This window comes from Eimeria necatrix, genomic scaffold, assembly GCF_000499385.1.
Source record: "Eimeria necatrix Houghton genomic scaffold, Enh_scaff21, whole genome shotgun sequence".
Lineage (NCBI taxonomy): Eukaryota > Apicomplexa > Conoidasida > Eucoccidiorida > Eimeriidae > Eimeria > Eimeria necatrix.
This window is the reverse complement of record NW_013655128.1, coordinates 59,351-82,500: the sequence shown is the minus strand read 5'-3', so window position 1 is coordinate 82,500 and position 23,150 is coordinate 59,351. Positions and strand designations below refer to the sequence as shown.

General features: G+C 51.2%; 5 protein-coding genes across 5 annotated transcripts; 2 read left to right on the top strand and 3 right to left on the bottom strand.

Annotated features, from left to right (window-relative positions):
• Window positions 1-419: 419 nt before the first annotated feature.
• ENH_00030220 (hypothetical protein, conserved) lies at window positions 420-1,451 on the bottom strand (the record flags this gene model as incomplete). Its single annotated transcript, XM_013584787.1, has 1 exon — window positions 420-1,451. The coding sequence occupies one exon, from the start codon at window positions 1,449-1,451 to the stop codon at window positions 420-422; it is 1,032 nt and encodes a 343-aa protein (XP_013440241.1).
• A 1,396-nt stretch (window positions 1,452-2,847) lies between these two features.
• Window positions 2,848-4,888, bottom strand: ENH_00030210 (pinA, putative; the record flags this gene model as incomplete). Its single annotated transcript, XM_013584786.1, has 3 exons — window positions 2,848-3,691; window positions 3,951-4,245; window positions 4,372-4,888. The coding sequence occupies 3 exons, from the start codon at window positions 4,886-4,888 to the stop codon at window positions 2,848-2,850; spliced, it is 1,656 nt and encodes a 551-aa protein (XP_013440240.1).
• A 387-nt stretch (window positions 4,889-5,275) lies between these two features.
• ENH_00030200 (3-demethylubiquinone-9 3-methyltransferase, putative) lies at window positions 5,276-7,257 on the top strand (the record flags this gene model as incomplete). The annotated part of the gene is made up of 4 exons (XM_013584785.1): window positions 5,276-5,990; window positions 6,129-6,201; window positions 6,339-6,546; window positions 7,084-7,257. The coding sequence occupies 4 exons, from the start codon at window positions 5,276-5,278 to the stop codon at window positions 7,255-7,257; spliced, it is 1,170 nt and encodes a 389-aa protein (XP_013440239.1).
• Window positions 7,258-7,696: 439 nt separating this feature from the next.
• Window positions 7,697-8,879, bottom strand: ENH_00030190 (hypothetical protein, conserved; the record flags this gene model as incomplete). Its single annotated transcript, XM_013584784.1, has 3 exons — window positions 7,697-7,826; window positions 7,929-8,035; window positions 8,352-8,879. The coding sequence occupies 3 exons, from the start codon at window positions 8,877-8,879 to the stop codon at window positions 7,697-7,699; spliced, it is 765 nt and encodes a 254-aa protein (XP_013440238.1).
• A 6,749-nt stretch (window positions 8,880-15,628) lies between these two features.
• ENH_00030180 (tubulin gamma chain, putative) lies at window positions 15,629-21,131 on the top strand (the record flags this gene model as incomplete). Its single annotated transcript, XM_013584783.1, has 11 exons — window positions 15,629-15,727; window positions 16,190-16,324; window positions 17,597-17,657; window positions 18,136-18,263; window positions 18,485-18,757; window positions 19,690-19,743; window positions 20,167-20,241; window positions 20,357-20,518; window positions 20,707-20,750; window positions 20,892-20,954; window positions 21,050-21,131. 11 exons carry the CDS (start codon window positions 15,629-15,631, stop codon window positions 21,129-21,131), a joined length of 1,176 nt encoding a protein of 391 aa, XP_013440237.1.
• Window positions 21,132-23,150: the final 2,019 nt, after the last annotated feature.

Genomic DNA, 23,150 nt, shown 5'->3' with positions numbered 1-23,150 from the left:
GCCAAATCCCACCAGCTCACTGTCTGCATCCAGAATGGCAATCGCGGGTAATTATTTACGCCATGCGTTACGTAGAACCATTGCAGCAGTGCCATAGAAAGACCAGAAACAGCGGCTCACGTGCAAAAAAAAAGGAGCAACTTGGCTTTGCCAGCCAGCATACAGCGAGTAATGTAGATACACGTAAACATCGGCGATTGTGAGATGCTTGACACCGGAAACGGCCACGTAGCAGGTGAGGCTCGCAAAAGTGCCGCCGCAATCCCCTTGGGTGTCACAAATGCATGCGATAAGGCAAGTTAGAAAAAAGACGGTATGGCAGATCTGAAGGTACTGTTAGCCACCCTGGGCCTCTTCCTTGGACTATGAGTAAGAGAATATGCACTAACACCCAGCAGATATCCTTGCATCTGCTGACCCTAGCGTACCTGTCCCCTAGAAAAGCAGGGATGCAATTGTTGTGCGTGTTCTCGCTTGTCGCGTTGTTGCAGTTGCTCCTGCAAATGCTCCTGCTGCTCCTGCGATTGTTGTAGCTGCAGCTGCTGCAACTGTAGCTGTTGTCCGGGCTTCTGAAGTTGCCGCTGGTCCTCTTGGAGCTGTTGAAACTGCGGAACTTGCGCTTGCATATTGGGAAGTTCTTGCGGTGCCAGGGGCTGAGGTTGTAGCTGGGGCAGTTCCGGCTGCCATCTCTGCTGCTGTAGCGCTTGCTGCGGCTGCAACGGGTGTGCTTCAAACCAGGCGTCTTGACGCTGCTTACTTCCCAGCTGTTGCGGCTGTAGCAGCTGAGGGTGCGCCTGCTGCTGAAAATGCTCATGTCCTTTTAGCTGCAGGTGTTTCACATGCTGATCCTCTTGTGCACTCTGTTGTCCTTGGGTCTCCTGCAAGCGTCCTTGCAGCTGCTGTTGCAGAAACACCTGCTGTTCGCCCCGCAGCATCTCTTGCTCTTGCTCAGATTTCCGCTTGGGTTGCGAATATTGCTCTGATTCCTTTTCCTTCGAGCGCCTTTCTTGCGAATTCTGTTTCCGCAGATACATCAGCACTAACAGAACAGCCGCAGCCGCTGTGATTGCCTTGACAACATTCCTCCAAATAGTCCGCGGGCGAGAGGGCAGTCGAGTTTCGCGGGACTTGGCAGAGATCGGCGCTTCTAGCGCTGACTCTGGAATCTGACGTTGCTGCTTCAAGTTGAAGTTCTCAGGGCCTGTAGATGCAGTTGGGATTGCATTGGCTGGAGAAGTTTCAGCATCGCCGCTGAGGCGCCCAGCTGACGGGTCAGTCGCTGCCTCAGCCGTAGTCGTTGCAAGTGTAAGAGTTACTGCTGAAGCTTCTGCTGCTGTGGTCTCTGCTGCTTCTGTTGATGGTTGTGGAGAAGCTATTGCTGCTGGCACGCCTGCTACTGCCGCTGCTGCAGCCGTCCGCACGCAAAGCACAAATAGGCAGGCGGGCCTCATATCTGTAAATGCGCGGCACAAGATGGACCCTAAAGACTTCCAGAAAGAGAATAGCTGTCAGTCTCTGCCGGCATTTCTCTGGCGCCTTCAGTGCTCGGGGATCATTTTAGCCCAGGCCTTAGACGACGATGTCCGCGACAAGAGTAGACCTTGGGGGGAAACGCAGTTGAAATAAGTGCACAACTTAAGAATACACAAAGAAACGAAAACGCTTATTTTAATTCAACACAGATGTGGGGGAACGCGGAGGAGAATACTGTCATCACGTGCGCGCAGCTGGAGCTGCCTTCCAGCCGCAACGGTCACGTGTCGCGCAGCAGAAGCCGCCATGAGTAAATGACCGGCAAGCAACTCCTCGCCCTTTTTGCTTTTGCATTGATTGAAGCTGAAGAAGGAAAGATAAAGCGAACGAAGAGGGGCAGACTGCCTCAACAGGCTACCGATCGACGTGGTGGATCACCAGTAGCAGGAGAACCACAGTGTCAAGATCTCAATCGACTGCCGCGACAGGGCACGGAAGTTCAGCTGTAGCAATGCATGCCAGCGCAAATAATCATAATGTTAATATTGGCCTACTCAGGAGCAACAAGGCCGTGGTTAAGCTACCACTTCAGACGGGGTGCAGTGACAATGTAGAGCTGGCATCAGCCTACGTCCCGCTCGATGTACTGTAAACTTCAGAAGTGTCAAAGCGCAGAAAACCGTTGCGAGAGGTCTCCATCGGCCCACATTTGTCAGAATGCAGCTAAACCTTACAAGGTCCCTCTCGACACTAGCTACATCAAACACATTAAACAGCAGATGAATCTGCACTCCGACCTACAAAGTTCTCCAACTTGTAGACCACAGACACTTCAAGGACTGTCGTTCGCAGTTTCTTCAGCTTACAAAAATGCCGCACTCTTCACTTTTGAAGGGATCAGTTCATGCCTACGTCAGCGGCCACAGGCCAGCCGAGGAATAGCACAAAGGCACCAGCAGCTCCAACAATGAGTACAACAGGTGCTGTGCAAACAATATAAACAATGGCTTGAGCGAGAACTATGCCAGCAACAGTTTCACCGAGGGCTACAGCAGAAACAACCGCAGCCACTGCACACCTGAGGCGATAGCGATTGTGTGAGGACCAAAAGCAAGTATGCCAAGTATGCCCACAACGAGAGGAAAAAGGCAACCAAATGCCGCCTACCGCAGCAGCCGAGGCAGCACTAGGAACATGGCAAACAAGTGTACTTCAAACACGGGCTGTGACAAGCACAGTACTCGCTAACTCCTCGAAGGAGAACCTGCTGCTTCAGTCTACAGCAGTAGCCAACGTGGAGGTGACCCCAACAGCAAAGGTGGCTGCTACCTCAGGAGTACTACCAAGATCACGGCAGTGAAGCCTACATTACTTTTAGGTTTTCGTAACCCTTAGCAGCTTTCTGTACTCGGCAAGCTGCTTACGCTTTGCGTCGATCTGTTGCTGCAACTTCTGCTGCTCTTCGGCATTCAGTGCATCGTGTGTCTGCCGCATGAAGGCGTCTAAACAATCTTCTTCTTCTTCAGCAGCTGCAGGTTGCGTCGTTATATCTGCCGCTGCGGTTGCTGTTGTCGAGACTGCAATTCTCTGTGCTACTGCAGTCGCGCTTGCTGTTTTCGTTGCTAAAACTGCGGCAGCAGCTGGTCCCTGTGCTATCGCCGCAGCAGCAGCGCCCTTTGTTTTCTGCAGTTCAAGCTCCATTATCTCCTGCCTCAAGGACTTCAAAGCTGCCTTGATAGACAGCTCATCCAGAGGCTTACTTTGCTGTTGCGTCCCCTTACTAGTATTTGCTGCTGCTGTTGCCGTCCTGTCAAAGAAGGAGTCATCCTCATCGAAGCTGCAGGCAGCCGCGAAGAATGCCTCAGCTTTTCGCCGTTTCCTGCTGTCAAGCTGCCACTGCAGTGCGTCAGCAGCCGCTGCTGCCGCTTCTGCTGCCGCCTCTGCTGCCGCTGCACCTGCCTCATCACCTGCAGCAGCGGCGGTCGCTGCTTTCTCCTCAAGCTGCTGCTGCTGCTGCACCAACTGCAGAAATCGCGCTTCTTCCTGCTGCTCCTTCAACTCTCGTTTGGCTGTCTTTGCATTGACAGGGGCGACTCCTGCTGCTGCCTTGGTTCTAGCTGTCGTCGCTGCCACTACTGGTTTCGTTGCTCTTGCTGCTGGTTGCGCTGTCAGTGTGAGTGCCGTCTCAGCAGCTTTGCCAGTTCCGATTACGAACAGCCTGCAGAGCGCAAGAACACCCAACAGGAGCAAAAGTAACTCACATTAAGTAAAGGTATTCAGTGACAGCAGCATCACTTAAGAGGCTAGTACAGCCGGAATAACAATACAGGGAAGCACAAGTGGCAAATTCATCTGCAAAAGTGAAAACAGTGAACACAACTCAGGACAGGTGCAACCAGTACAGCATCGGCAGCAGCTGCGGAGACTGAAGCACGCAAGCAAAGGCAAGTACTGTAGCGCGAGCAACAGCAATGAACCTGTTGGTTGTTCCTGGCGTGCCCAAGACAAACACGCAGCTTTCATCCCCGTCGTCTTCATCTCCAGACAGCAACGCTTTGCTGGTATTGCTGCTGGCGTTGTCGCTGCTGCGAACACTGTCCGAATCGGTCTGCGTATAGGGGACGAAAGAGGCAGCAGCATCGGGGACACCAGGCCCGAGCAGCAAGAGGGGCTGTCTGGCGGGAAGGGCATTGCCGTTGCAACAAGTGCCAAAAGAGGAGCCCAAGTCCACAGCGTAAAGGCTGTGTGGAGCGCTTTGACTGTACTGAAGAACTGCAACAACAATTACGCAGTGTCACATTGATGCTGCTGCTTTTGCTACTGTTGATGCAGTGCTGTTCCCACGTGCAGAACATAAATTTCTAGGCATGTGCTACGATTTAAGGGCGTGTGGCTTACCTAGGTGGCGTCTGGAGACACACGGGTGCGGATAGTAAATGTCTGCTTGCTCATTACTGCCAATAACCCAATACGGCTTCTGCTCAAGACGAAAAGACTCGATAGTGATTCCTTGACGGATTACTTGCAACACTGCATGCGGCAGAGCAGCTGCTGCTGCGGTCCCTCCTGCTTTCGCTGCAGGACCTTCCAGTGTGCCTATATTTGCTGAAGTACCCAAAGCGTCATACCCAGCTTTCGTGAGGCCCCACGGAGGAGGCACGTAGTAATTGCCGGTGATGCTGCCAGCCCACCCAATGGAATCACTGCTGACAGTGTTCGTGGTCCCACTAATAGTACTATCTCGACTAATATTTTTGTCAGCAATGTCTTTCGCCAAGGTGTTCCTGCAGGTCGGATCGCTCGAGGTCCGACAACGATCGCTGCTGCGATTGCTGCGATTGCTCGTGCTGCTGTTTCCAGCAGTCGAGCCCGTGCTGTCGTTGCTACAGCCCCTACGATCGTGAGAATGCTCCATTACAAATATAAGCCAGTATGTTCGTTATTTTGTACCGCAACCTATGCGGCTTCTGCTGCATTTCGCGACGTCCTGCCGCGTTCACTGAAGTGGATCTGGAAAGCTTCTGGCGCTTCTTATGCGGTGATTCTCAATGGAGTCAAGGCTTCTAACTCAACCCAGTACAATTTTAGGGATTCAAAATTTCTGAAGATTTTTTCACAATCTGCACCTTTTAAAGCAAATGCAGCTGTACCACATGCAGCCCCGCCCTGTACTTTTGTCGTATTAAGCGTACAGCTAAATAGGTTAAACTTCAGCACTCAAGCCTAGCTGCATGTGTAAATCTCGGGCTTTGGAACCATAGATTTTCGGTTACTATCCAGAAAGGCCCAGAATATCCTTGAGATGTTCTCTCTAACTCTCTTAGTTAGAAGTTCCGTCGGCAGTGGGGTTGCCGCATCGAAAGCAGCCAGAAATGCGGCTCCTGCTATTCCTGCCTGCGCCACTAGTTCTTCACCACATTCTTACAGCTGCACTAGATCCTTCAACAGCGCCAAGAAGCACGGCCGCAATCGTTGGAGCAATGGGAGCAGCAACAGTAAGTCCTCGAAACTACCGAGCTTTCCAGGTACGAGCAACTGCGTGCTTGGGGGCCGCCGCCATAGCAACGATGAAAGACAGTGCAGAAGCTCTCCTTGCGACAAAAATTTCAGCAGGCACACAAGCTCCACTGCTGGGAGCGGCAGCCCCAGCAGTGAGCAATATCGTCAGCAAATGCACAACGAGGAAAAGCTATTTTCTGCACAAGCCGATGATTGGTGGGACCCCGAAGGTCCTGCTGGGGCTTTGCATGCGTACACCCCAGTGCGGGTATCCTTGCTAGTGCAGCAATTGCAGACGCTACCTATCTACCAGCAGATCCTTCGGTCGCTCCCACAGCTGCAACAACAGCAGCAGGCGCAAGTGGCCGAGCTGCCTCTATGCGGAGTGCGCATCGCTGACATAGGCTGCGGCGGAGGCCTTCTTAGCGAAGGCCTTGCTGCTGCAGGAGCTTCAGTCACCGGGTTTGATTCTAACGAGCAGCTCCTTGCAGCAGCGGGACGCAGACAGAAGCAGCGCGGTCAGATACATACATAGTGCTGTTTTGCTGCTCTTACTTTGTCTCCTTCCACTGGCCTTGGCGATTTGGGCAATGCCGCAGCCCCACTTTTTTTTTCTTGGACGCTTGCTGATGACGTTGCTGTTGCTGTTGCTTCAGCCTCACAGGGCCTTCCTGACTTGGGCAGTCGTCTGTCCTACGTCGTAGCAGACGCTTGCACTCTGCCGAAACGGTAAGGTACTCAAGATGCGGCAATTCCTATTGTAGTATTATGTGCTGCTGCGGTGTGGTTGTTCGCTGCTTATTTTTGGGCAGGGATAGCCACTAAAGCAACATTGGCAACAGCAACGGGTTGTGGTGCCCATGCAGGTCGGAGTGTGGTCACTTTCATGCAGCAGTGATGTCGGAGGTAATCGAGCATATATGGGGGAAGGAACGCAAGGCAGCCGCAATTGCCGCGGCGGCAGCGCGGCTGCAACAGGGTGGACTCCTCATGCTAACGTCACTTAACCGAACCCCGGAAAATTACGTCGCCTCAATTCTCGTGGCCGAACATCTCCTGAGCATCATCCCAAAGGTAAGGGTCTAGCAAGCTACACGGATAGGTGGACATCTAGCTAGCTAAAGGCCAACTAAAGGGCAAACTAGGCATATCCACAAATAACTCATCCCCTGCTTGCTGCTATTTGCTACACGAGACAGAATCCTTGGGCTCCTATCTCGCCAACTAGTGTTGCAGCACTCATGGAGGTCCTGCTGGTGGAAAATTATTTAACAGTTAACCAGCTGAGCAAGCGAGCAGCTTGATTCTGTTCCCTCGTCTTCACAGCACCAGTCTCCGTTCGTGTGTACCTACGTATGGCTGCACATTTAGCTTTGCAGGGTCCGCAATCTAATGCTTATTGAACACAATGAACCCATGACGTCACATCAAATGTAGTGTTGTGTACCATAACGTTTAAGTATACCTCAGAAACGTATGCTTGCGGGAGTCTAGATCTCGTCGATGCGTTTTTCGCCGTGTTTGTCAGTTTACCCCTATCTAAAAGCTGGGAAGCATCTAAACGACTGAATGCACGAGGTGTATTTACGGTGCAACGAAACGTGTCTGCAGGGTACGCATGACTGGAAAAATTTCAGCACCCCCGAAGAGATACGATCTCTATGTAGAGCCGCGGGGCTTCGGCCGCTGCATGAGGTGGGATTCATATATAATCCTTTCAACAAAAGATTCATCCAGGAGCCCACAATGCGCCTTCTTTACGCCATGACTTTCGTCAAGTCCTGATTCGTGCCGCTGGAGCTCGTGCTGCCGCAGCTCGTGCTGCAGCAGGTCGTGCTGCAGCAGCTGCCGCTGCTTCAAGTGCTCCCGCTGCAGGGGCTTGAACGGGCGATCAATAGAAGTGCATCCCACGCAAAACCAGACAGCTGTCGTCCCGTTGTACTGTGGCAGTGCACAGTTACTCTAAGTACACTGGTTATGGCGCACCGGCGCGGTAGCAGTACGCAAAATGCCGGGGCTGCTGAAGTAGAACGAGTGGTGTAGCAGATGTTGCTTCGTTCCATGTTGAAGCCTTGTTTTTGTAACCGGCGCCTGTAACTCTGGGTTCTGTGCAAGTGGCTGCTCCTGCACGGCTGGTGGTAGCGCTTCTGCTGCTGCTACTGCTTGCCCTTCTTGGCTACGGATATAGAACACCCGGGTCAACAGCGGCATGAGTGCTTACGTGTCACGGCTTCTTAACAGCTGGTGGCTCTTCCGCTTCTGCCGTTTTACGTTGTTGCTGAAGGCGTTCATTGATCTCGAGCTGCAGCTGCTGCTGCTGTCGAAGGTCCGCGTAGCGCAGCACATGCATATGCCTACAATGACAACAGCAAACGGCCCATCAAGCAAGCTCTCAAGGGCAGCTACATCCAGCCTTAAGCGCAGCGGCAGGTGCAGGAACTGCAGCAGCAGCTTACCCAATGAGCCCGCATTTCCTGCTGCTAACGGAGTAGCCCATGAGAAATCGCCACGCAGCGGCGCACGCAGAAGGCAAATACTCCACTTGGCCTCGAGACACAGACTTCTACGCACAGATGGCACAGCACACAGCTGCCGCACCTGTACGCTCATAGTGGGCTGCGACTGGCAGTAACTGTGCCAGTTCCCGGCGACACAGCTGTTGCTAAAGCGGCGTTGTCGGTGCAGCCGCTTCCACAGGCTCTCCTGTTGCTGGCACCGCTTGCACCCCAGTCAGAAACAGCAACGCCGACTGGCGGCAGAAGCCCTGGCAGCAACGGCGTCCTTCATACTGGACAAGGCAGTATGGAGCAACAAAGGCAGCTCTCACAAGAACAGTACTACAAGACTGCAGAATCAACAGCGACAAACGCAGGACTCACATTGCATACGGGACACATTTTGGATACGTTCCAATGGACCACATGCCGTTGCTGCTGTCGCTGCACCTTAGATATTGGGCTCTCGCTGCTGGTGGTGACACTGCTATTTTTGGTGCTGCTGGAGCAGTCATTGCTGTTGCTCTTGATATCAATGCTGCTGCTGCTGGGTTCTGCGAATTGTGTTCGCATGGGAGAGAATGCCGCCCTTTGCTGCATATTAGCCTGCAGCACTGTCACTTCAGGTGTTGTTGGTGCGAGGGAGCGCCGGTGGCACCGTGACTGCATGGCCGTCCCAAGGGGACGGTCCTGCAGAAGTCCCAATACACGGGAAGTCCGGTTCAGACGAATATCTGCTGTTCTTATTGCTGTTCGAGCTGATGCTACACAGGCAGCTGGCGTGGCTCCTTTTGCTGCTTGCGCTCCTCCCGTTAGTGCGCCCCTCGCAACCCTTGTCGCTGGTTCACAACGAACTGTTGAACGCAGCCAGACGCAGCACGTACCATGTACGAACGGTGCGGTAGCTGCCATTGCTGCTGCAGCTGCTCTTGCTGCTCTAGCAGCTGCTGCTGCGGGGGAGTGTGATTTGGCTATAGCTGATGTTTGCATCATCAGCAAGAACTAGTTTGTGCGGAGCAGCTCTATTGTGAAACCTCAGGTTGCCCCTGTCGCTCATGCTGCCGCCGTGTTCGCTGTTCCCATTTCAACTGCCCCAACTGTTGCAGCCGCGCCCGAATTTCGCAATGTGCGCCCGTGTTGCACCTGTTTCGGCCTTTAAAAAAAAGCAAGTAGATACTTCAGCTGGAAGTTCTTCATCCAGCTACTAATCAATTTCTTGCGCAGCCACGCATGCACTCCCTTGCTGAATCGCAATGGTACTCGGGGCCCCGTTGGTGTGGGGCACCTGTACCGATTTCTCCTCACGGAAACTGCTCTAACAATGAAAACGCATCATTTCACCTGAGTGAATGTAGAACGGCGAACGAATATAGAAGCATAATACTAGTGATAGAGGCAGCGGCACCAGGAGCGGTGGATGCTAGTATCGAATCATTTGGCGCACGGTAAAGCAGTGTTTTCTGTATCATTACGTGCTCTTCGTGGCGGTAGCAAGATTTCAATCGGCTTCTTTGTACAGACTACAAAAGGTGTCCTTCCTGGCTGCAGCATAGCCGACAGCAGTCAGCAACAAGCATAGAGCCAGCAGCGGAAGCCGCAGCAAGAATATGGGAATCAGCAGTGCTGGGGAAGCTCAGAAATCACCTAAGAAGCACCGCGACAAAGGTCCCGCTACTTGCTCTGCTGCTGATTCCGGAACCTCAAACAGCGAACAGAAGGAATGGCGGCCGGTTCCTGCGTTCTGCGTAGCCGCCGTGGAGTCAGACACGGCAGGCAGGAGCAGCAAAGTGGCAGCTCGATTGCTTTCTCGCAACAGCTGTTTGAACTCCGAGGAGCCCTCAGAATATCTGTGGAGATCGAACAAAACCATCGCCAAATGTGGAGTACGTGGCTTTGCTGCTGTCCCCATTTTCATCTTTTCCGTCCCTCTCCCTACCGGTCCGTTGTACTGCTGGTTTAGCCAAAAGTGAACTCTTGCGTCCCATAGATATTGCCTGAAATGCCTCGTGGTTTTTGCTGGCATCTGTGGACTTCAGGCTTCCAACAATGCGATATTAGAGGTATATAGCCTACCAAATGGAACATCTTTGGACGCAGGATGTGGTTGCTTCGTTGCACCTTTCACAGCAACGGAAACAGGCATTGCAACCTTCATCGTTGCAGGTGCAGCAGCAGGCGAAGTTGTGGCCCTCAGGCCTCACAAGAGGAGCAGCGGCACCGATACACAGACGGCGCTTCCCCTACCAACCACAGCGTTGAAGATCGCTGCGCGCGCCGAGGTAGGCGTCACAAGCTGGAACATCGGAAACGCTGGGGAATCTGGTGAATGAGGGAGTGACAGGTGCTCTATGCATTTGCGTTGTGTACTACCATTGTGCTGGCTATCGCTGTTGGCAGATTGGGGGCCATTTACTGAAGCTGCTGCCGTTGCTCACGGTGCAGAAGCAGCTGGAGCACGATAATGAGCAGGAACAGAAGTTACCGCAGCGTTGCCCTGACGCTGTACTCACCATTAGTTTGGTGCTGCCGAAAAAGTTACAGAGCAAAAACGTCACCGAGAAACACCCAGCCCTTCTTTGCTCGTTGCTTGAGCCGAAGACGTTGGAAGAGCAGATGCTGTCTCGCCTGCTGCTGCCGACAGCAGCAGCTGCGGCTGCTGCTGCAGGCTCGCTGCAGATCGAAGCAGTGCAGCTCCAGTCCATGCCGAAAATTTTTTCAGGTGCAGGGGATTTGTACCGGGTGCTTCTTGTGGTTGCTGCACCAGGGGTAGGTGTTTTCTACGGCTCCTTGGCCGTGAAGGGTGCATTGTTCGACGGAAAAGCCAACAATAGCGGCAGCTGCCTGAACAGTAGCTGTGAGGATGGGCCTGTGCTACAAGAACTCTGTTTGGGCGGCCAAGCCCCGCGTTCCATAAGCTGTTTGCAGGCAACATTTGGTTCAGCAGGAACCGCAGCTGCTGCCGCCGATCCCGTGCTGCTTGTGGATTCAGTCCAAGGAGAGTTGCTTGTATGCTATTAAGCACAATTGATTCAGTGACTTCTGCAGCTGCCTTTCGTGCCACCATTTTTTCCTGCAATCAAAGAGACAAAGCTGGAAGCTAGTATCGCGAAGCTGCTATGACCTACCTTGTGCTTCTCTTGCAGGTTTTTGGTTTTGACCGCGCTTTTGAAGGCCGCCTTCGCTGCCTGAAGCGCAGCCGGCGTTTACTGCCTTTAGCACAAACAACGCCTAAAGGAATAAAGAAAGCAACAATAGCAGGTGGCAGTGTCCTGCTGTCTTCTGCCTGCTGTTTAGAGTGGTCTGCAGTACCAGCAATAGAAACAGCCCAGGAAACGGGAGTGACTAACGCCAGGACGAGCTACTGCAGTTTTTTATTGCGAGACCTCCGCTGGTTTTCACGCATTGGCCCAGCGTACACCACGCATCTACCATCAACTGCAGTGCACTCTGTAAGCTGACAAGCAACAGCAGCAGTTGCTCCAGAAGTAGAGGCCTTGTCTGGAGCAGAAGTACCGGCGGAGTGAGATAAGGTGCGAGGGAGATCAGCACACACATGCACATTCCGCGAACTGGCTTGTTGGTGCACGTTTCATGTGAGCTGCTTTTCCCTGTCTTGCTGCTGCTTAGGTTAGTGCTCTATGGTACCAGTCGATGTGGCACCAGCAACAGCCGCAGCGCCAGCAGCCTCTTTCACTGCTTTGGGAATGTGAGGGGAAATCGTTCATTACACGCTGCTGCTCACCAGCGCCTTCATTGGCACAAGCTGTCGGTGGGTGGTTCTCGCTGATGCCCAATTGCTGCTGTTCTTCTGCCAGGGTGGGCTTTGCCTTGCAAGTTTCTAGGGCTGAAAGCTGGCTTAATGGCAAGCATTTTGCTGCTGAACCATATCGGATCCTCTTTTGGTTCTTCGGATTTGCTGTCAATGCCCATTACTGCCTGCGTCAATGTATTTGCCGATAGCGCTGAAGGAGTATACGGCGCAGATATTCTTGCTGCGACTGATGCTTTTTTCGGGTAACTTTGCAGCAGCCGGAATCTCGAGCAATGTTATTGTTGGCCAGCACCGGAAACTCATAAAGCAGCAGCTCCGTCAAATTTTCAACCAGCGGCAACAGAAGATAGTGGAGCAGCTGCTGCAGCTGCCCAGACAACCTTTGAGCCCACAGACCCTGCAGCAGAGCTTTGGTCTCTTCATAAAATCTCCAGAGACGAGGCGGCAGATGGGTAAGACTGTTGTCGCTTATGCTGTTGCTTGTGCTGCCACAATTGGCGACGCTCCTTGAGCCCGTCGCAGCGAGAGCTGTGCAGACTGGTGCTGCTGCGCGTGTCGTTTAGTTCTAGTTTTGCAACTACTACAAATTGCATCGCCCATTTACATGTTTCAGTCTGCTCGGGTTGCATTTCGCGGTGCGGTTTTTGTTGCTGTCTTTTTGCCTACAGAGGAGGCAATCTGCCTGCTACTGCATGCGCAGATATTGGCTCCTCACCGCACCGTTGTGGAGCTGCTGATACAGTTCGAGTTAGAGACGGCTGCGGCTTGCGCTTGCTGTTGTCCGTCCTTGAGGGTGCGTGTAGTCTGTGTCATTAGTGAGTCTGCTGCTCTGGCTGGTGTAACTCGATGATGGAAGCTTCTGTTGTCCCGTATATGGATTTGCCTTGCTTACAGGAGGAAAATGCGGCGTTGCTTGTGCAGTGGAGACCCCAGCTGCTGCGAGTGCTGCTGCGCCATGCGCAGCACTTCCAGCCCTCATTACTAGCGGAAAGCCTTCTGCATTTACAGACGCAACAGAAGCAAAAACAGCACTTGCAGCAGAATGCCGCAGAGTCGCTGTTGAGACAATTGGTTGATTGGTTGCAGCAGCAGTACTGCAAAGACGTGGGACTAGAGCAGCGGTTGGAGGGTTTTTCGCAGCAGCAGCTAGAACAAAAACAGCAAGAGGAGCCTCCACTGCCGCTGGCTGTGCTGCTTGACCTTGCACGTGGATTTATTGACGCATTTCTCCCAGTAGGCGGCATCCAAATGCCAGTGCTAGGATTTACAGCTTGGGATACAGCATTCTTTGGAGCACAAAATGAATGGCTTTGGATTTGCTGGGGTCTACAGCTTGGGCTACAGCGTTTTTTTGAGGCTGAATGTCTGCACAGGCAAGTCTATTTCCAAGCGTGGGGCGGCGGGAAGCGAATGAACTGCAGAGGGTTCGCGGTTTGTTACTGCTGCTACAGCAACAAGTCGAGCTGCTGTTGCAGCAGTTCAGCAGGCAGGAGGAGCAAAGGCTAGAAGGAAAAATTGTGGCTGTTCTGAACTCCAGATTAACACCTCAAGAGTTGGTAAGTTTGTTGTGCTGCCGCTGCTGTCGCTGCTGCTGCAGCAGCACCATCTTTCCCCATCAAGAAATACGTATTTCTCACATATTCAGGAATTGTAGGGAGAGGCTTTGAGATTGGCGGTTTGGATTTATGTGGCAGGCAGAGAAGGCGAGCCAAGAATCACTTTTCCATATATCGAGGCTACGCATTTGAGTGCAACAGCTGCTAAACGGCATCTGTTGAAACAACTACAGCGATGGCAGCGGCAGCAGCAGTTCACGGAGCAGGTCACTTCAACTCCCAGATAAGGTCTCCAGCAGCACTCACTACCCGATATGAGTGCGATGGCACAGCAGCTACTAGCAGTGTCTTTGTATGGATTGGACGGAGGCTTGCTGCCGAAGCGTCTTAGTGGCCTCAGTACGTTCATTGCCAAGAAATTTTTTGCCAAGCATTAAACGCCTCCTGAACCGAAAATGCTAAGTCATGAGATCCGTCATCAAGTCCCATGCTAACATTCCTGAGTGAGCGCATTCATCAGCATCCTGCAGGCCTATTTTCTTGTTGCTACCGTCTAATCGCTTGTTGCTCGAATGGTTGAGTTACGCGTTGGTACACGACAGCTCGCTTACGAGCATAAGCAAGCTTCTGATGGCCTCCCGACCTGCCGATGATGCAGCTAGGTCCGTCGGCGGCCTCTTTTGGTGCTGACAGCTACATGACGACGCCAAGGCTATCACAAGCTGGAGTGTTGTTCGGGAAGAATGAAGTTATAGCACTCCGGTTACAACTGGGGGAATTTGGGGAGAGCGGAGAGCTGATCAAAGGGGTAAACAATTCGAGAATGCGTAGAATGCTACTGTGTGCAACTCCAGAGCATGATTTACTCTATACGTTGGAAGTCTCGACCTGCGGGATCTCACATTTGGTCGAGACACCGATTCTGAGACTAGGAGCTCTCTAATGGTGTCGACAGGGGATTACCTAGAAGTAGACACGGAAGTACCGGAAATGACACATTGACCTCAAGGAGGAATTGAAGCTTTGCAAGTAGATCACGAAACGGCAATCTTGATTTTGTTCCATATCGCTCTCTGCGATCTATATATATTCGAGGCATATGCGACACAGGAGGAGACAGGATACAGCGTGTGGAGATGCACGCACATTTTACCCTGGTTGAGACCAATGAGACTTGGTATTCAGTAGCTGTAGTCGTATATACAGTTGTCAGGCAAGTTGGCCTTGGTGATGAATTTGACCTGCAAACGGTGTTCGCAGGCAATCGCTCACTGCAGTGCGCTAAAACAAACGAGATTCACTAATGGGGGATATATGTTCAAGGGTCTGTGCACCAATTAGCTGAACTTGGGAGATTGTACCGTCCGAACTTGCGGGGACGTTTCCTTGCAACGCGCTAGTGTTATTTCAAGTCGGCGGGCAAATGCTGAAGAGTGGCGTTGGGCTGGTCATCGCATGGTAGTTCCCTTAGGTTTTGCGAGTTTGTATCAACTCTCAGGAAGCATCCTAGTGCTATTATTGCAGTATTGCTGACGAACTCACAGCCAGATATGCATTCGAATGGTCTACAAAGCAGCCTTTCCCAATGCTGCATGGACTGTCAGCAAACCGGTTCTACAAGCAGCTGGAGTGGATATGCTCCAAAAAGGGCGAAATATTAGTTCCTTTAGAAAATCAAGATGTTCTGTTTTCGTGTATGTGCTTTATTCGGTGAACATGGCGCAACTGGCTTTCGAACTGCAACCCCAGAGCGGATGCAGCCGAAGAGGAGGTTACACCGCATTCGTGGAACTTCCGTGTTAGTCTTCACTACATTAATCAGACGTTAAGCTACGATTTAATGCAATGTTTTCTAGAAAGTCGAAGCGGTTTAGAGCTTAATAGCCCCCGGGGCTTAACAGATCCCTTCCACCACCCCCAACAACATTGTTGTTTAGTGCTCTGCTGTCTGGGCCCCAGCGTCTTATGAGCGGATGACTTCAGTGTTCGTCTGCATTGTTGGATTTTTCTTAACGAAGCTTAGCAAGAAATGTGGGAGAAATGCCCATTTTCAGTCTATTGAGTTTTCCAGCCATAGCAGTCCATCTGCAATTGCAGGAGTACCACTGCATGTGACGGGCACGACAGTCACGCTTCGGATGATGAATCGCCTCTTATTTTCAGGGCTGCTTGAATAGAATTGGCAGGAAGGTCACACAGAGAGGACCCGGGTTGTATATCTCTGGCGGGGAAAGTGCATGCTCCGGAAACTGCATAGACGTCAAGAGCAGCAACAACAGCAGTAAACATTGCAGCGGCATCAAAAGGAGTGCCTTCTGACTGTTGTATGCAAGATGCCTCGGGAGCTGATTACAATTCAGGTTGGTCAATGCGGCAACCAAATTGGGATGGAGTTCTGGAAACAACTGTGCGCAGAGCATGGCATTGACCAGGTGGGCATATGCTCTCTCCGTTCATGCGGCCTCCCTTCTCTTTCTTCAGTCATGCATTGTTATTTTCAAACCGGTGCTTTTGTCCACTGTCTCCTCCTTTCCTTGTCATTGTGTGTGCCCATTGTTTTCTCCTTCCTTTGCTGCATGAGTTCTGCGGCTCTGCCTTGGCTGCTTTATGACTGTGGTGCCGTCTCTGCATTTTCTTTTTGTCTTCGTGCATTTGCCTTCCGTTGTGCGGCTGCCTCCTGTTACGTGACACTCTGCCAGGTTTTGGGTGTCAACAGTTTCCCATTGATTTTGCCTACTCAATTCACCGCTATCGGAAAAATACACCGCTATATATATTTCTGTCTACGCCACACCATTCCGTGTGCATCTGATGCACTGATTCCACTTGTTACAGTTTCTCAAGTGCTGCAAGCATTGCATTTTGCGCATGATGATATGTTGCACGTGCTTTAGGAAGGTTTGCTGTTGCCCGTGGCCCAAGCATCGGAAGACCGTAAGGATGTCTTTTTCTACCAGGCAGATGATGAGCATTATATACCAAGAGCACTTCTCTTCGACTTAGAGCCTCGCGTCATCAACACAATTCAGGTGAACACAATAATACACTGCTAAAGCTTCTGTGCCACTGTGTTGCTACTGCTGTTGCACCTTCGTTATGGCTGTGGTGTTGCTGCTACCGGTAGATTTCTACAACTTTTGGGCGTTTCTGTTTGCTTTGGATGCTTCTTTGCCGCGGTCTCTAAATTACTGCAGCAGCAGGAGCTTCAAAAGCCTCAACTAAAGCGCAGCAGAGTTGGAGCTGTTACCAAGCCGATACATTGTTTGTTGACAAGTTTCTTTCTTTCATAATGTAGCAGATTCTCCTACTGTCTTCATCAACTGTGTACCTTTGGTTCCCGTGGACTCTTAACCTTTGGTTACCGTGGACTTCAACGATAGGCCTCTTATTCTGCTTGTCTTCCTGTGTCGTCTGTTCGTGTACTCTTCTGTGTATCCATGCCCTACTGCGTGCATCTCTTTCTATGCGTGTCGATGTCTGTCTTCTGTCGCTTTAGTACGGCTCTTCCTGGAGTGTATGAGATTTGTATACGCGTTTGTCGTGTTTGCCTGGATCATACGATTTTGGCTGCCAAAGTCTAAATCTGCAACCGTATTTTATGTTCTTCTGGATATCTGAGCCTGGATGTCTGAGTCTGCCTGCCTCCCGGCGACTACTTTGGTCTGTCGGCCTGTATTTTCCTATCTATGTCTTGACATGGACTCAAAAGTATGCTTGTCTTTGCTTGATCCTGCTTAATCCTTGTAGTTTTATGCCTTACAGGTAAGGCCAAGAAAAGTACGGATAGGCATTTCTATCTTCTTCCAGTCATTGCTCTCCTGTCTTTGCGCTTTTTCTTGAGTGGGTTCATTATCATCTTTGCCCATTTTCTTTTGCGTCTAGCTTTCAGGCTCTTTTGCTTATGTGTCAGCGTATCTTTTCACAGTTCCCGTTTATGGTGTAGTTTAGCAGCATGCGTTTTTCCTTTGCCTTTGCCTGTTATTATCCACACTTGCCGAGGTCCCGAGGTTCTGTACTTTATTTACTTCTGTATTGGATTGATGACGCTTGGATGATTTGGTTACATGCCTTCGTCAATAACGTCAGCGCCTTTCCGGTTGTGTGTGTGTCTAATCCTTTTTGCGCCTCAATCTCGTTTATCTCCTGCTCGGAGTAGTATTTAGTCACTTTGCTACCGACCTATGGGCTATTCGCAAGCCGGAACGAATCATTTTCCCTTTGGATGGCAATTAACATGACGGGACTGCTGCTGATTGCCGCTCTTGCTAGTTTCGCGGTTTTGCCTGTTTGACGGACTGCAGACCTCAGAATATCGTCATCTGTACAACCCAGAAAATTTCTTCGTTTCCAGAGACGGCGGTGGTGGGTCGAGAGAGACACAGAAGGAATCTACTTGATTCATGACAAGCATGGTACTTGCTAACTAGCTAGCTAGGTGTCTCCTACAGATGGCGCCAAAGGTGATAGTAAACCCCAGGGTCAGTAGTCGCTTAATGCAGCCAACATGGAGAGCTAGGGGAATGACACACAGGAAGAAAGTGGCACAAACAGACAAAGGATTAGGGCAAGAGCAGAGAAAATCTGTCTGCCACGAGCAAACGGAAACGCCTTGACAGGATTACACGACGCAGATATAGCAGCAACTGGATTACACGGAGCAGATGATTATACAAAGCAGATGAGACAGCAATAGCGGACATCGCTGGAAAGAGAAGCATGGACTCGAAGCTGATGCGGCGAAGGAATACACTCACACTCGTATAACACGCTTCTTGGCACTCCTTAGGCGTTGCCAATTCTACGGCTAGGTGTCAGCGTCTTCGTCTCCTGGGCTGCTCAGGCGCTGGGAATAATTGGGGTAGCGGGTATGCTCAGGCCGCCAAGGTTGAGGAGGAGTTGCTGGAGATGATTGACCGAGAAGCTGACGGCAGCGAAAGCCTTGAGGGTTTCGTCTTGTGCCACTCCATTGTGCGAACTATTGATTTGCGGTTATATGCTTATTCCGTCCGTAGAGCCTTGTTTGTATTCCTTTCTATGAGGTGCATATAAATGTTAACTGGCTGGTGGCTTACGACTTTCTCCTTACGTCAAACGAGCAATGCCTCCACGGGGTTATCGACAAAGGGATTGCGAGACAGAGTTTAAGCTATAGTTTGAGGAAAAAGGTTTGCGACTCACGAGTGCTGCAGGCTGGAGGCACTGGTTCAGGCATGGGTTCTTATCTGCTGGAGCTGCTGGGAGACCGTTACGGCTCAAAGTTGGTGCAGAATTTTTCGGTCTTTCCTGTCTTAGGCGATGCCGCAAGTGACGTTGTGGTACAGCCCTACAATGCCCTGCTTACCCTTAAGCGCCTCTGCCTCCAAAGCGATGCTGTTGTAGTGCTTGATAACCACGCAGTCCACCGTGTTGCAGCCGACCGCCTGCGCCTCCCTAACCCCAGCTTTCAACAGACCAATGCCTTGGTAAGTTTCTGAGCTGGCTGTGCTTTTCTTTGCGCATAAGTACAGCCACGTTCATGTTCCTCCACGCATCAGTACAGCCACGTTCATATGCCTCCATAGACAGTACATGGAGCTCTTTTTTAATTCAGTGCATGCACACGTTTCTGGTGCCCAGCACCTTGGAAAGAAGAGCCTAAGGTGACCCCTACCAAATGGAATCAGGCAGCTAGAGCCGCGACCAACAATTATTATTTTTGTTTGTGTGTATCTACCTGTGTCTATATGCGTGCTACGTACCTTGTGAGTTCGTGTTCACGCAACTATCCCTTCATCATCTTTAGGCGGTAGCGCGACACACAATAGTGCTGCGCTTCTGGTACGCAAATGGCACTCTGCCCCCGCTCATTTTCGTCGTTCATGCTCATGCAGTTTCGAATATGCGTCTTCTCTGTTGTCAATACCTATTTTAGTTCATCTGCGTCATAATTCGAGCAGTTCCTTGCATCATTGCATCACTTCTGTAATCCGTTCATTTTCGTGTGTACCAGTACTTCGGAGCTCGTGTCTGTATTGATGCTCCGCTCAATTCGAGCTCGTAAGTTTCTGCTAGAGTGCATCTCTGCAATCCACTTTGCCTTTAATTTTCCTTGCGTTGCCTGCAGTTGGCCTTACTTTTGTCTGTGGCTGTCTGTTGTTGAGTGCGTAAGTACATGCATCGTGATGTGCTTATTTTCCAGTTTCGGCCCTTGCCCCTGTCTACATGTTTCTCTGTGCGTGTTTTTTCTCAGATTTCGACGGTGATGGCAGCGTGCACAGCGACTTTGCGTTATCCATCCTCCTTGTCTTCAAGCCTACTATCTCTTTTATCGTGCTTGGTCCCGGTTCCCCGCTGCCACTTCTTGATGTGCGGATACACCCCAATGACGCTAGACCGCTGCGTCTCGACTGTGCAGAAGACGACCGTGATGGACATCATGCGGCGCCTCACCCAGTCCAAGAACGTCATGGTGCCTATGCACTCAGGCATACACGCAGCGAAAGGAAGGCATGGCCACGAAACGCAGGAGCCGCAGCAAATGAGTAGAGATGGTTGCTAGCTTAGCAGGCACTATCCGCTAAAGAACCGCATTAGGAAGATGGAGCCCTTTCTCTTGCGCGTCGAGCAGCCCTTGTGCCAAACAGAGTGCATTTGGAATGCTGTCTTTTAGCAAACATGTATCAACGCAGTCTCTGACGTTAAAAGCCCTGCAGCATCTGCTGGTATCTGCGCGCATTCGTTCCTATTCACATGTGCACAGAGTCGGGGAACCCCATATATGGATGGGTGTATGCACAACATGGATTGCTTACATGCACGCGGAAAAGCTTGTGTTTCATTACAGTCGGTGGAGTTGGGGTGCCTGTCTCTGAGCTCGCTGTTGAGACTGCAGGTCTCCACATCGCTCCGTCGTGGTCTTTATATGTCACTTTTAAACGTTATCCGTGGCGAGGCAGATCCATTGCAGGTAAGACATGACGGTTTGACGGCTGCAACAGTGCAGCCGCCGTCTGAACTATAGTCTGCATCCCTCCAGCGGCGCCTGTGCTGCATTCGTGGTGTTTTTTCGTTTGTTGCCACAGGTTCACAAGAGCTTGCAGCGCATCCGCGAGAGGCAGCTGCTGCAATTTATCCGCTGGGCACCGGCGTCTCCCCAGATCGTCTTAGCCCGAGCCTCGCCCTTCAGCCCTCAAAAGCACAAGTGCGCGGGCCTGATGCTCGCCAACCACACGGCAATTACAACTGTGGGTCACTCGTTCGTTGCTGCTTTTGGTGGCACTGCTGCGCCTGGGCAGTGTTAGGGGCGTTGGCGTCCTTATTAGGCTGTTTCTGCTATTTCCGCCTTCCCGCAGCTCTGATTTCCGATTTCCAGTCTTCCCGCGTGGTGCTGTTGCTGCTTTTGCTGTAGCTTTTTGAGCGGTGTGTGGTTCAGTACGATCGTCTTTTCAAGCGAAAGGCTTTTCTCGACAATTACAAGTAATGCTGCAGTAGTTTTGCCGCGGCTGCCCACCGTAGTTGTTGCAGCGTAGATGCAGGTGCTGACGCTGCCTATCCACCAGAGGCGAAGCCGCAGTAGAATCTGCGGCGAGTTCTGGTGCATTCGTCTTGTCACTTCAGACGACAACCAATGTTCAGCAGTTCTGATGGTCTTGGCGATTTTTCAGAAATGGAAGACTCCAAGTAAGAAGGCAACGTGATGACTGCTGCTGCGGACAAGCCACTTTTAGGACTCTATTAAGGCCGCTCGTCTGCTGTCATTTTGAATGGATGCTCAGGGAGCATGTACTTAGCTTGGTCGAGGAATACAGGCAGGCGGAGACTGACGACTTTCTTAGCTTTGGTGGTGGGGCTATTTGACTCATGCTGTCCCTGCTTTTGCAAATATGCTGCTATGTCTCCAAGGCAATCCACGTTGTTGCCCTTTGCTGAGATGCAAACCGCTCTTGAGGCAACTGTCTTTCGGGTGCTAACTGTGTTGCTCCTTCTCCCGTATATCTGCTTGGTCTCTCTGGCAGGTTCGTGCCCAATCTAGACCAAGCCAGGGCGACAGATGAAGTTTACGCGAAATCCGACAGCTGCAGCATTCAAAGCAGCCGCAGCAGCCGTAGCACTAGCCGGGGCAAGAGACTATCATTAGGACGCGCTTCGAGCCGTTCTTCAGGCTGGGACATTTGGCCTTGATTTTCCATTTCAAGGTAAAGTTTCTTGCTTCGTGGCAATACTTTTGTCCTTCACACCTTCTGGCTTTTCCGTGTTTTCCTTCATATCGTCCCGCCTTGTGCCTTTCTCTTTTCCCTCCTTACGTGTTAGTTCCGCTAGTGACGCGGAGCTTTGTTCCTGTCTAGTGGCGCTTCTGTCGCAAGCGCATCTTCTTATGGGCCCCTGTATTTGCTGGCAGCATCTTGTGCGCTATTACACCCCTGCCACCACTTAGAAAGCGCAGCCAGGCGTTAGGGAGAACAACAAAGAGCATACTGAATTTCTTCACAAACAGCAAAATCGTTACATTCATTTCAAGATGAGCTACGCAATTACGCATGTATGGGTGAACTGACAAGACTAGTGGCAGTTAGTTTGGCAGCGCGAGCAGCAACTCCCGGCAGTTTAGTGGCTCCGCGTCACCACATGACCACTGACGGAAAACTTGAGCGCATGACAGAAACATACAAACCTCTGGGTACACCACTTACCCAGAAACGATCTTTTGATCGAGTTTCACACTCCGGGAAATCTTGGCGTGTCCAAATGTCCGGGCGCTGAGGGCGTCTTCCGAAGCTCTGAGTTCCATGACCAGTCAGAGAAAGGGTAACCTCGTATCGGCTGAAGGCATGATTGCTCTCCACTAATATATCAAAAATCTGCGGATTTTATGGTCGCTGCTTGCGTCTTAGCTTAATTATTGGTTTCTGCAAATATCTAGTCAACGCACCAGGGTATCGGTATGGTGTTAGCTGTGTCACTAATCCCCAAAATCGGCGAACGGTTTCCAGTGTAGCAGGGCGCTACTTGTACAGCGTTAACTGCTGCGGAACCCTGTATAAACAGCATATTAGCACACAGCATGACTGTTATGCAGCTGCACTCAGCGTTGGTTAATTTTGGTCATTTTTGGTTTTTCATGTCAAAAGTAGGTGTGATATCGGAGTGGTACACAGTGCAGTTCACCGTACGGAAGAGTTTGTAGCTAGCAGCTACTGAAGTTGTTTAGTTGGGAGCTGTTGCAGTACATGAACGTTTCCAAGCTGGGCGCAAACTAAATCTCCTGCTAAGGATTGTTCATAAGAACACACACTAGTGCGGACTGGCCACGGGCTGTCGTGTTCAAGGGCACTACCAGTCCACTCGCTATAGCTTAAGTTGCCACTCTGCTTACGTGGGTGTCACCCAACATGAAAGGTGAGGCGAAGGTTGTTCTCGTGATTGCCCTTAACGATACTCAGTGAGCTATGCACACCAACTCTTCAGTCTACATACGGCATCTTTCGTTGCCTGCCTTTATGATCTCAAACATCAAAATCCAACGCACTCAACATTCCAGCCGCATGATTCAAAACTGTCTAGGACGGTCTGTTCCGCGCGTTCGCAGGTTGTCTAACGTGTCTAGCAGGTGCGATGTTGGGAGAATGTCTAGAAACTGCGGACAGGAGAAGCCAGCAGGAAACGATAATGAGTTAAGAAGAATTCTTTTACCCGTTGTGACGCCATGCTGTCTTCCTCTTTTGAACCGTGGATGAAGTGTCCTGTAAGGCAGGCGAAAAAAGGAATCAGCTGCTGGTTCCTGCCGTCTTGCAATATTGTCAAAAAGCAAGCCGGGTCTTAAACACGTAGCGGGCACAACTTTTCTCGTCGCTTGATGATTTACTTCACTGTATTCAG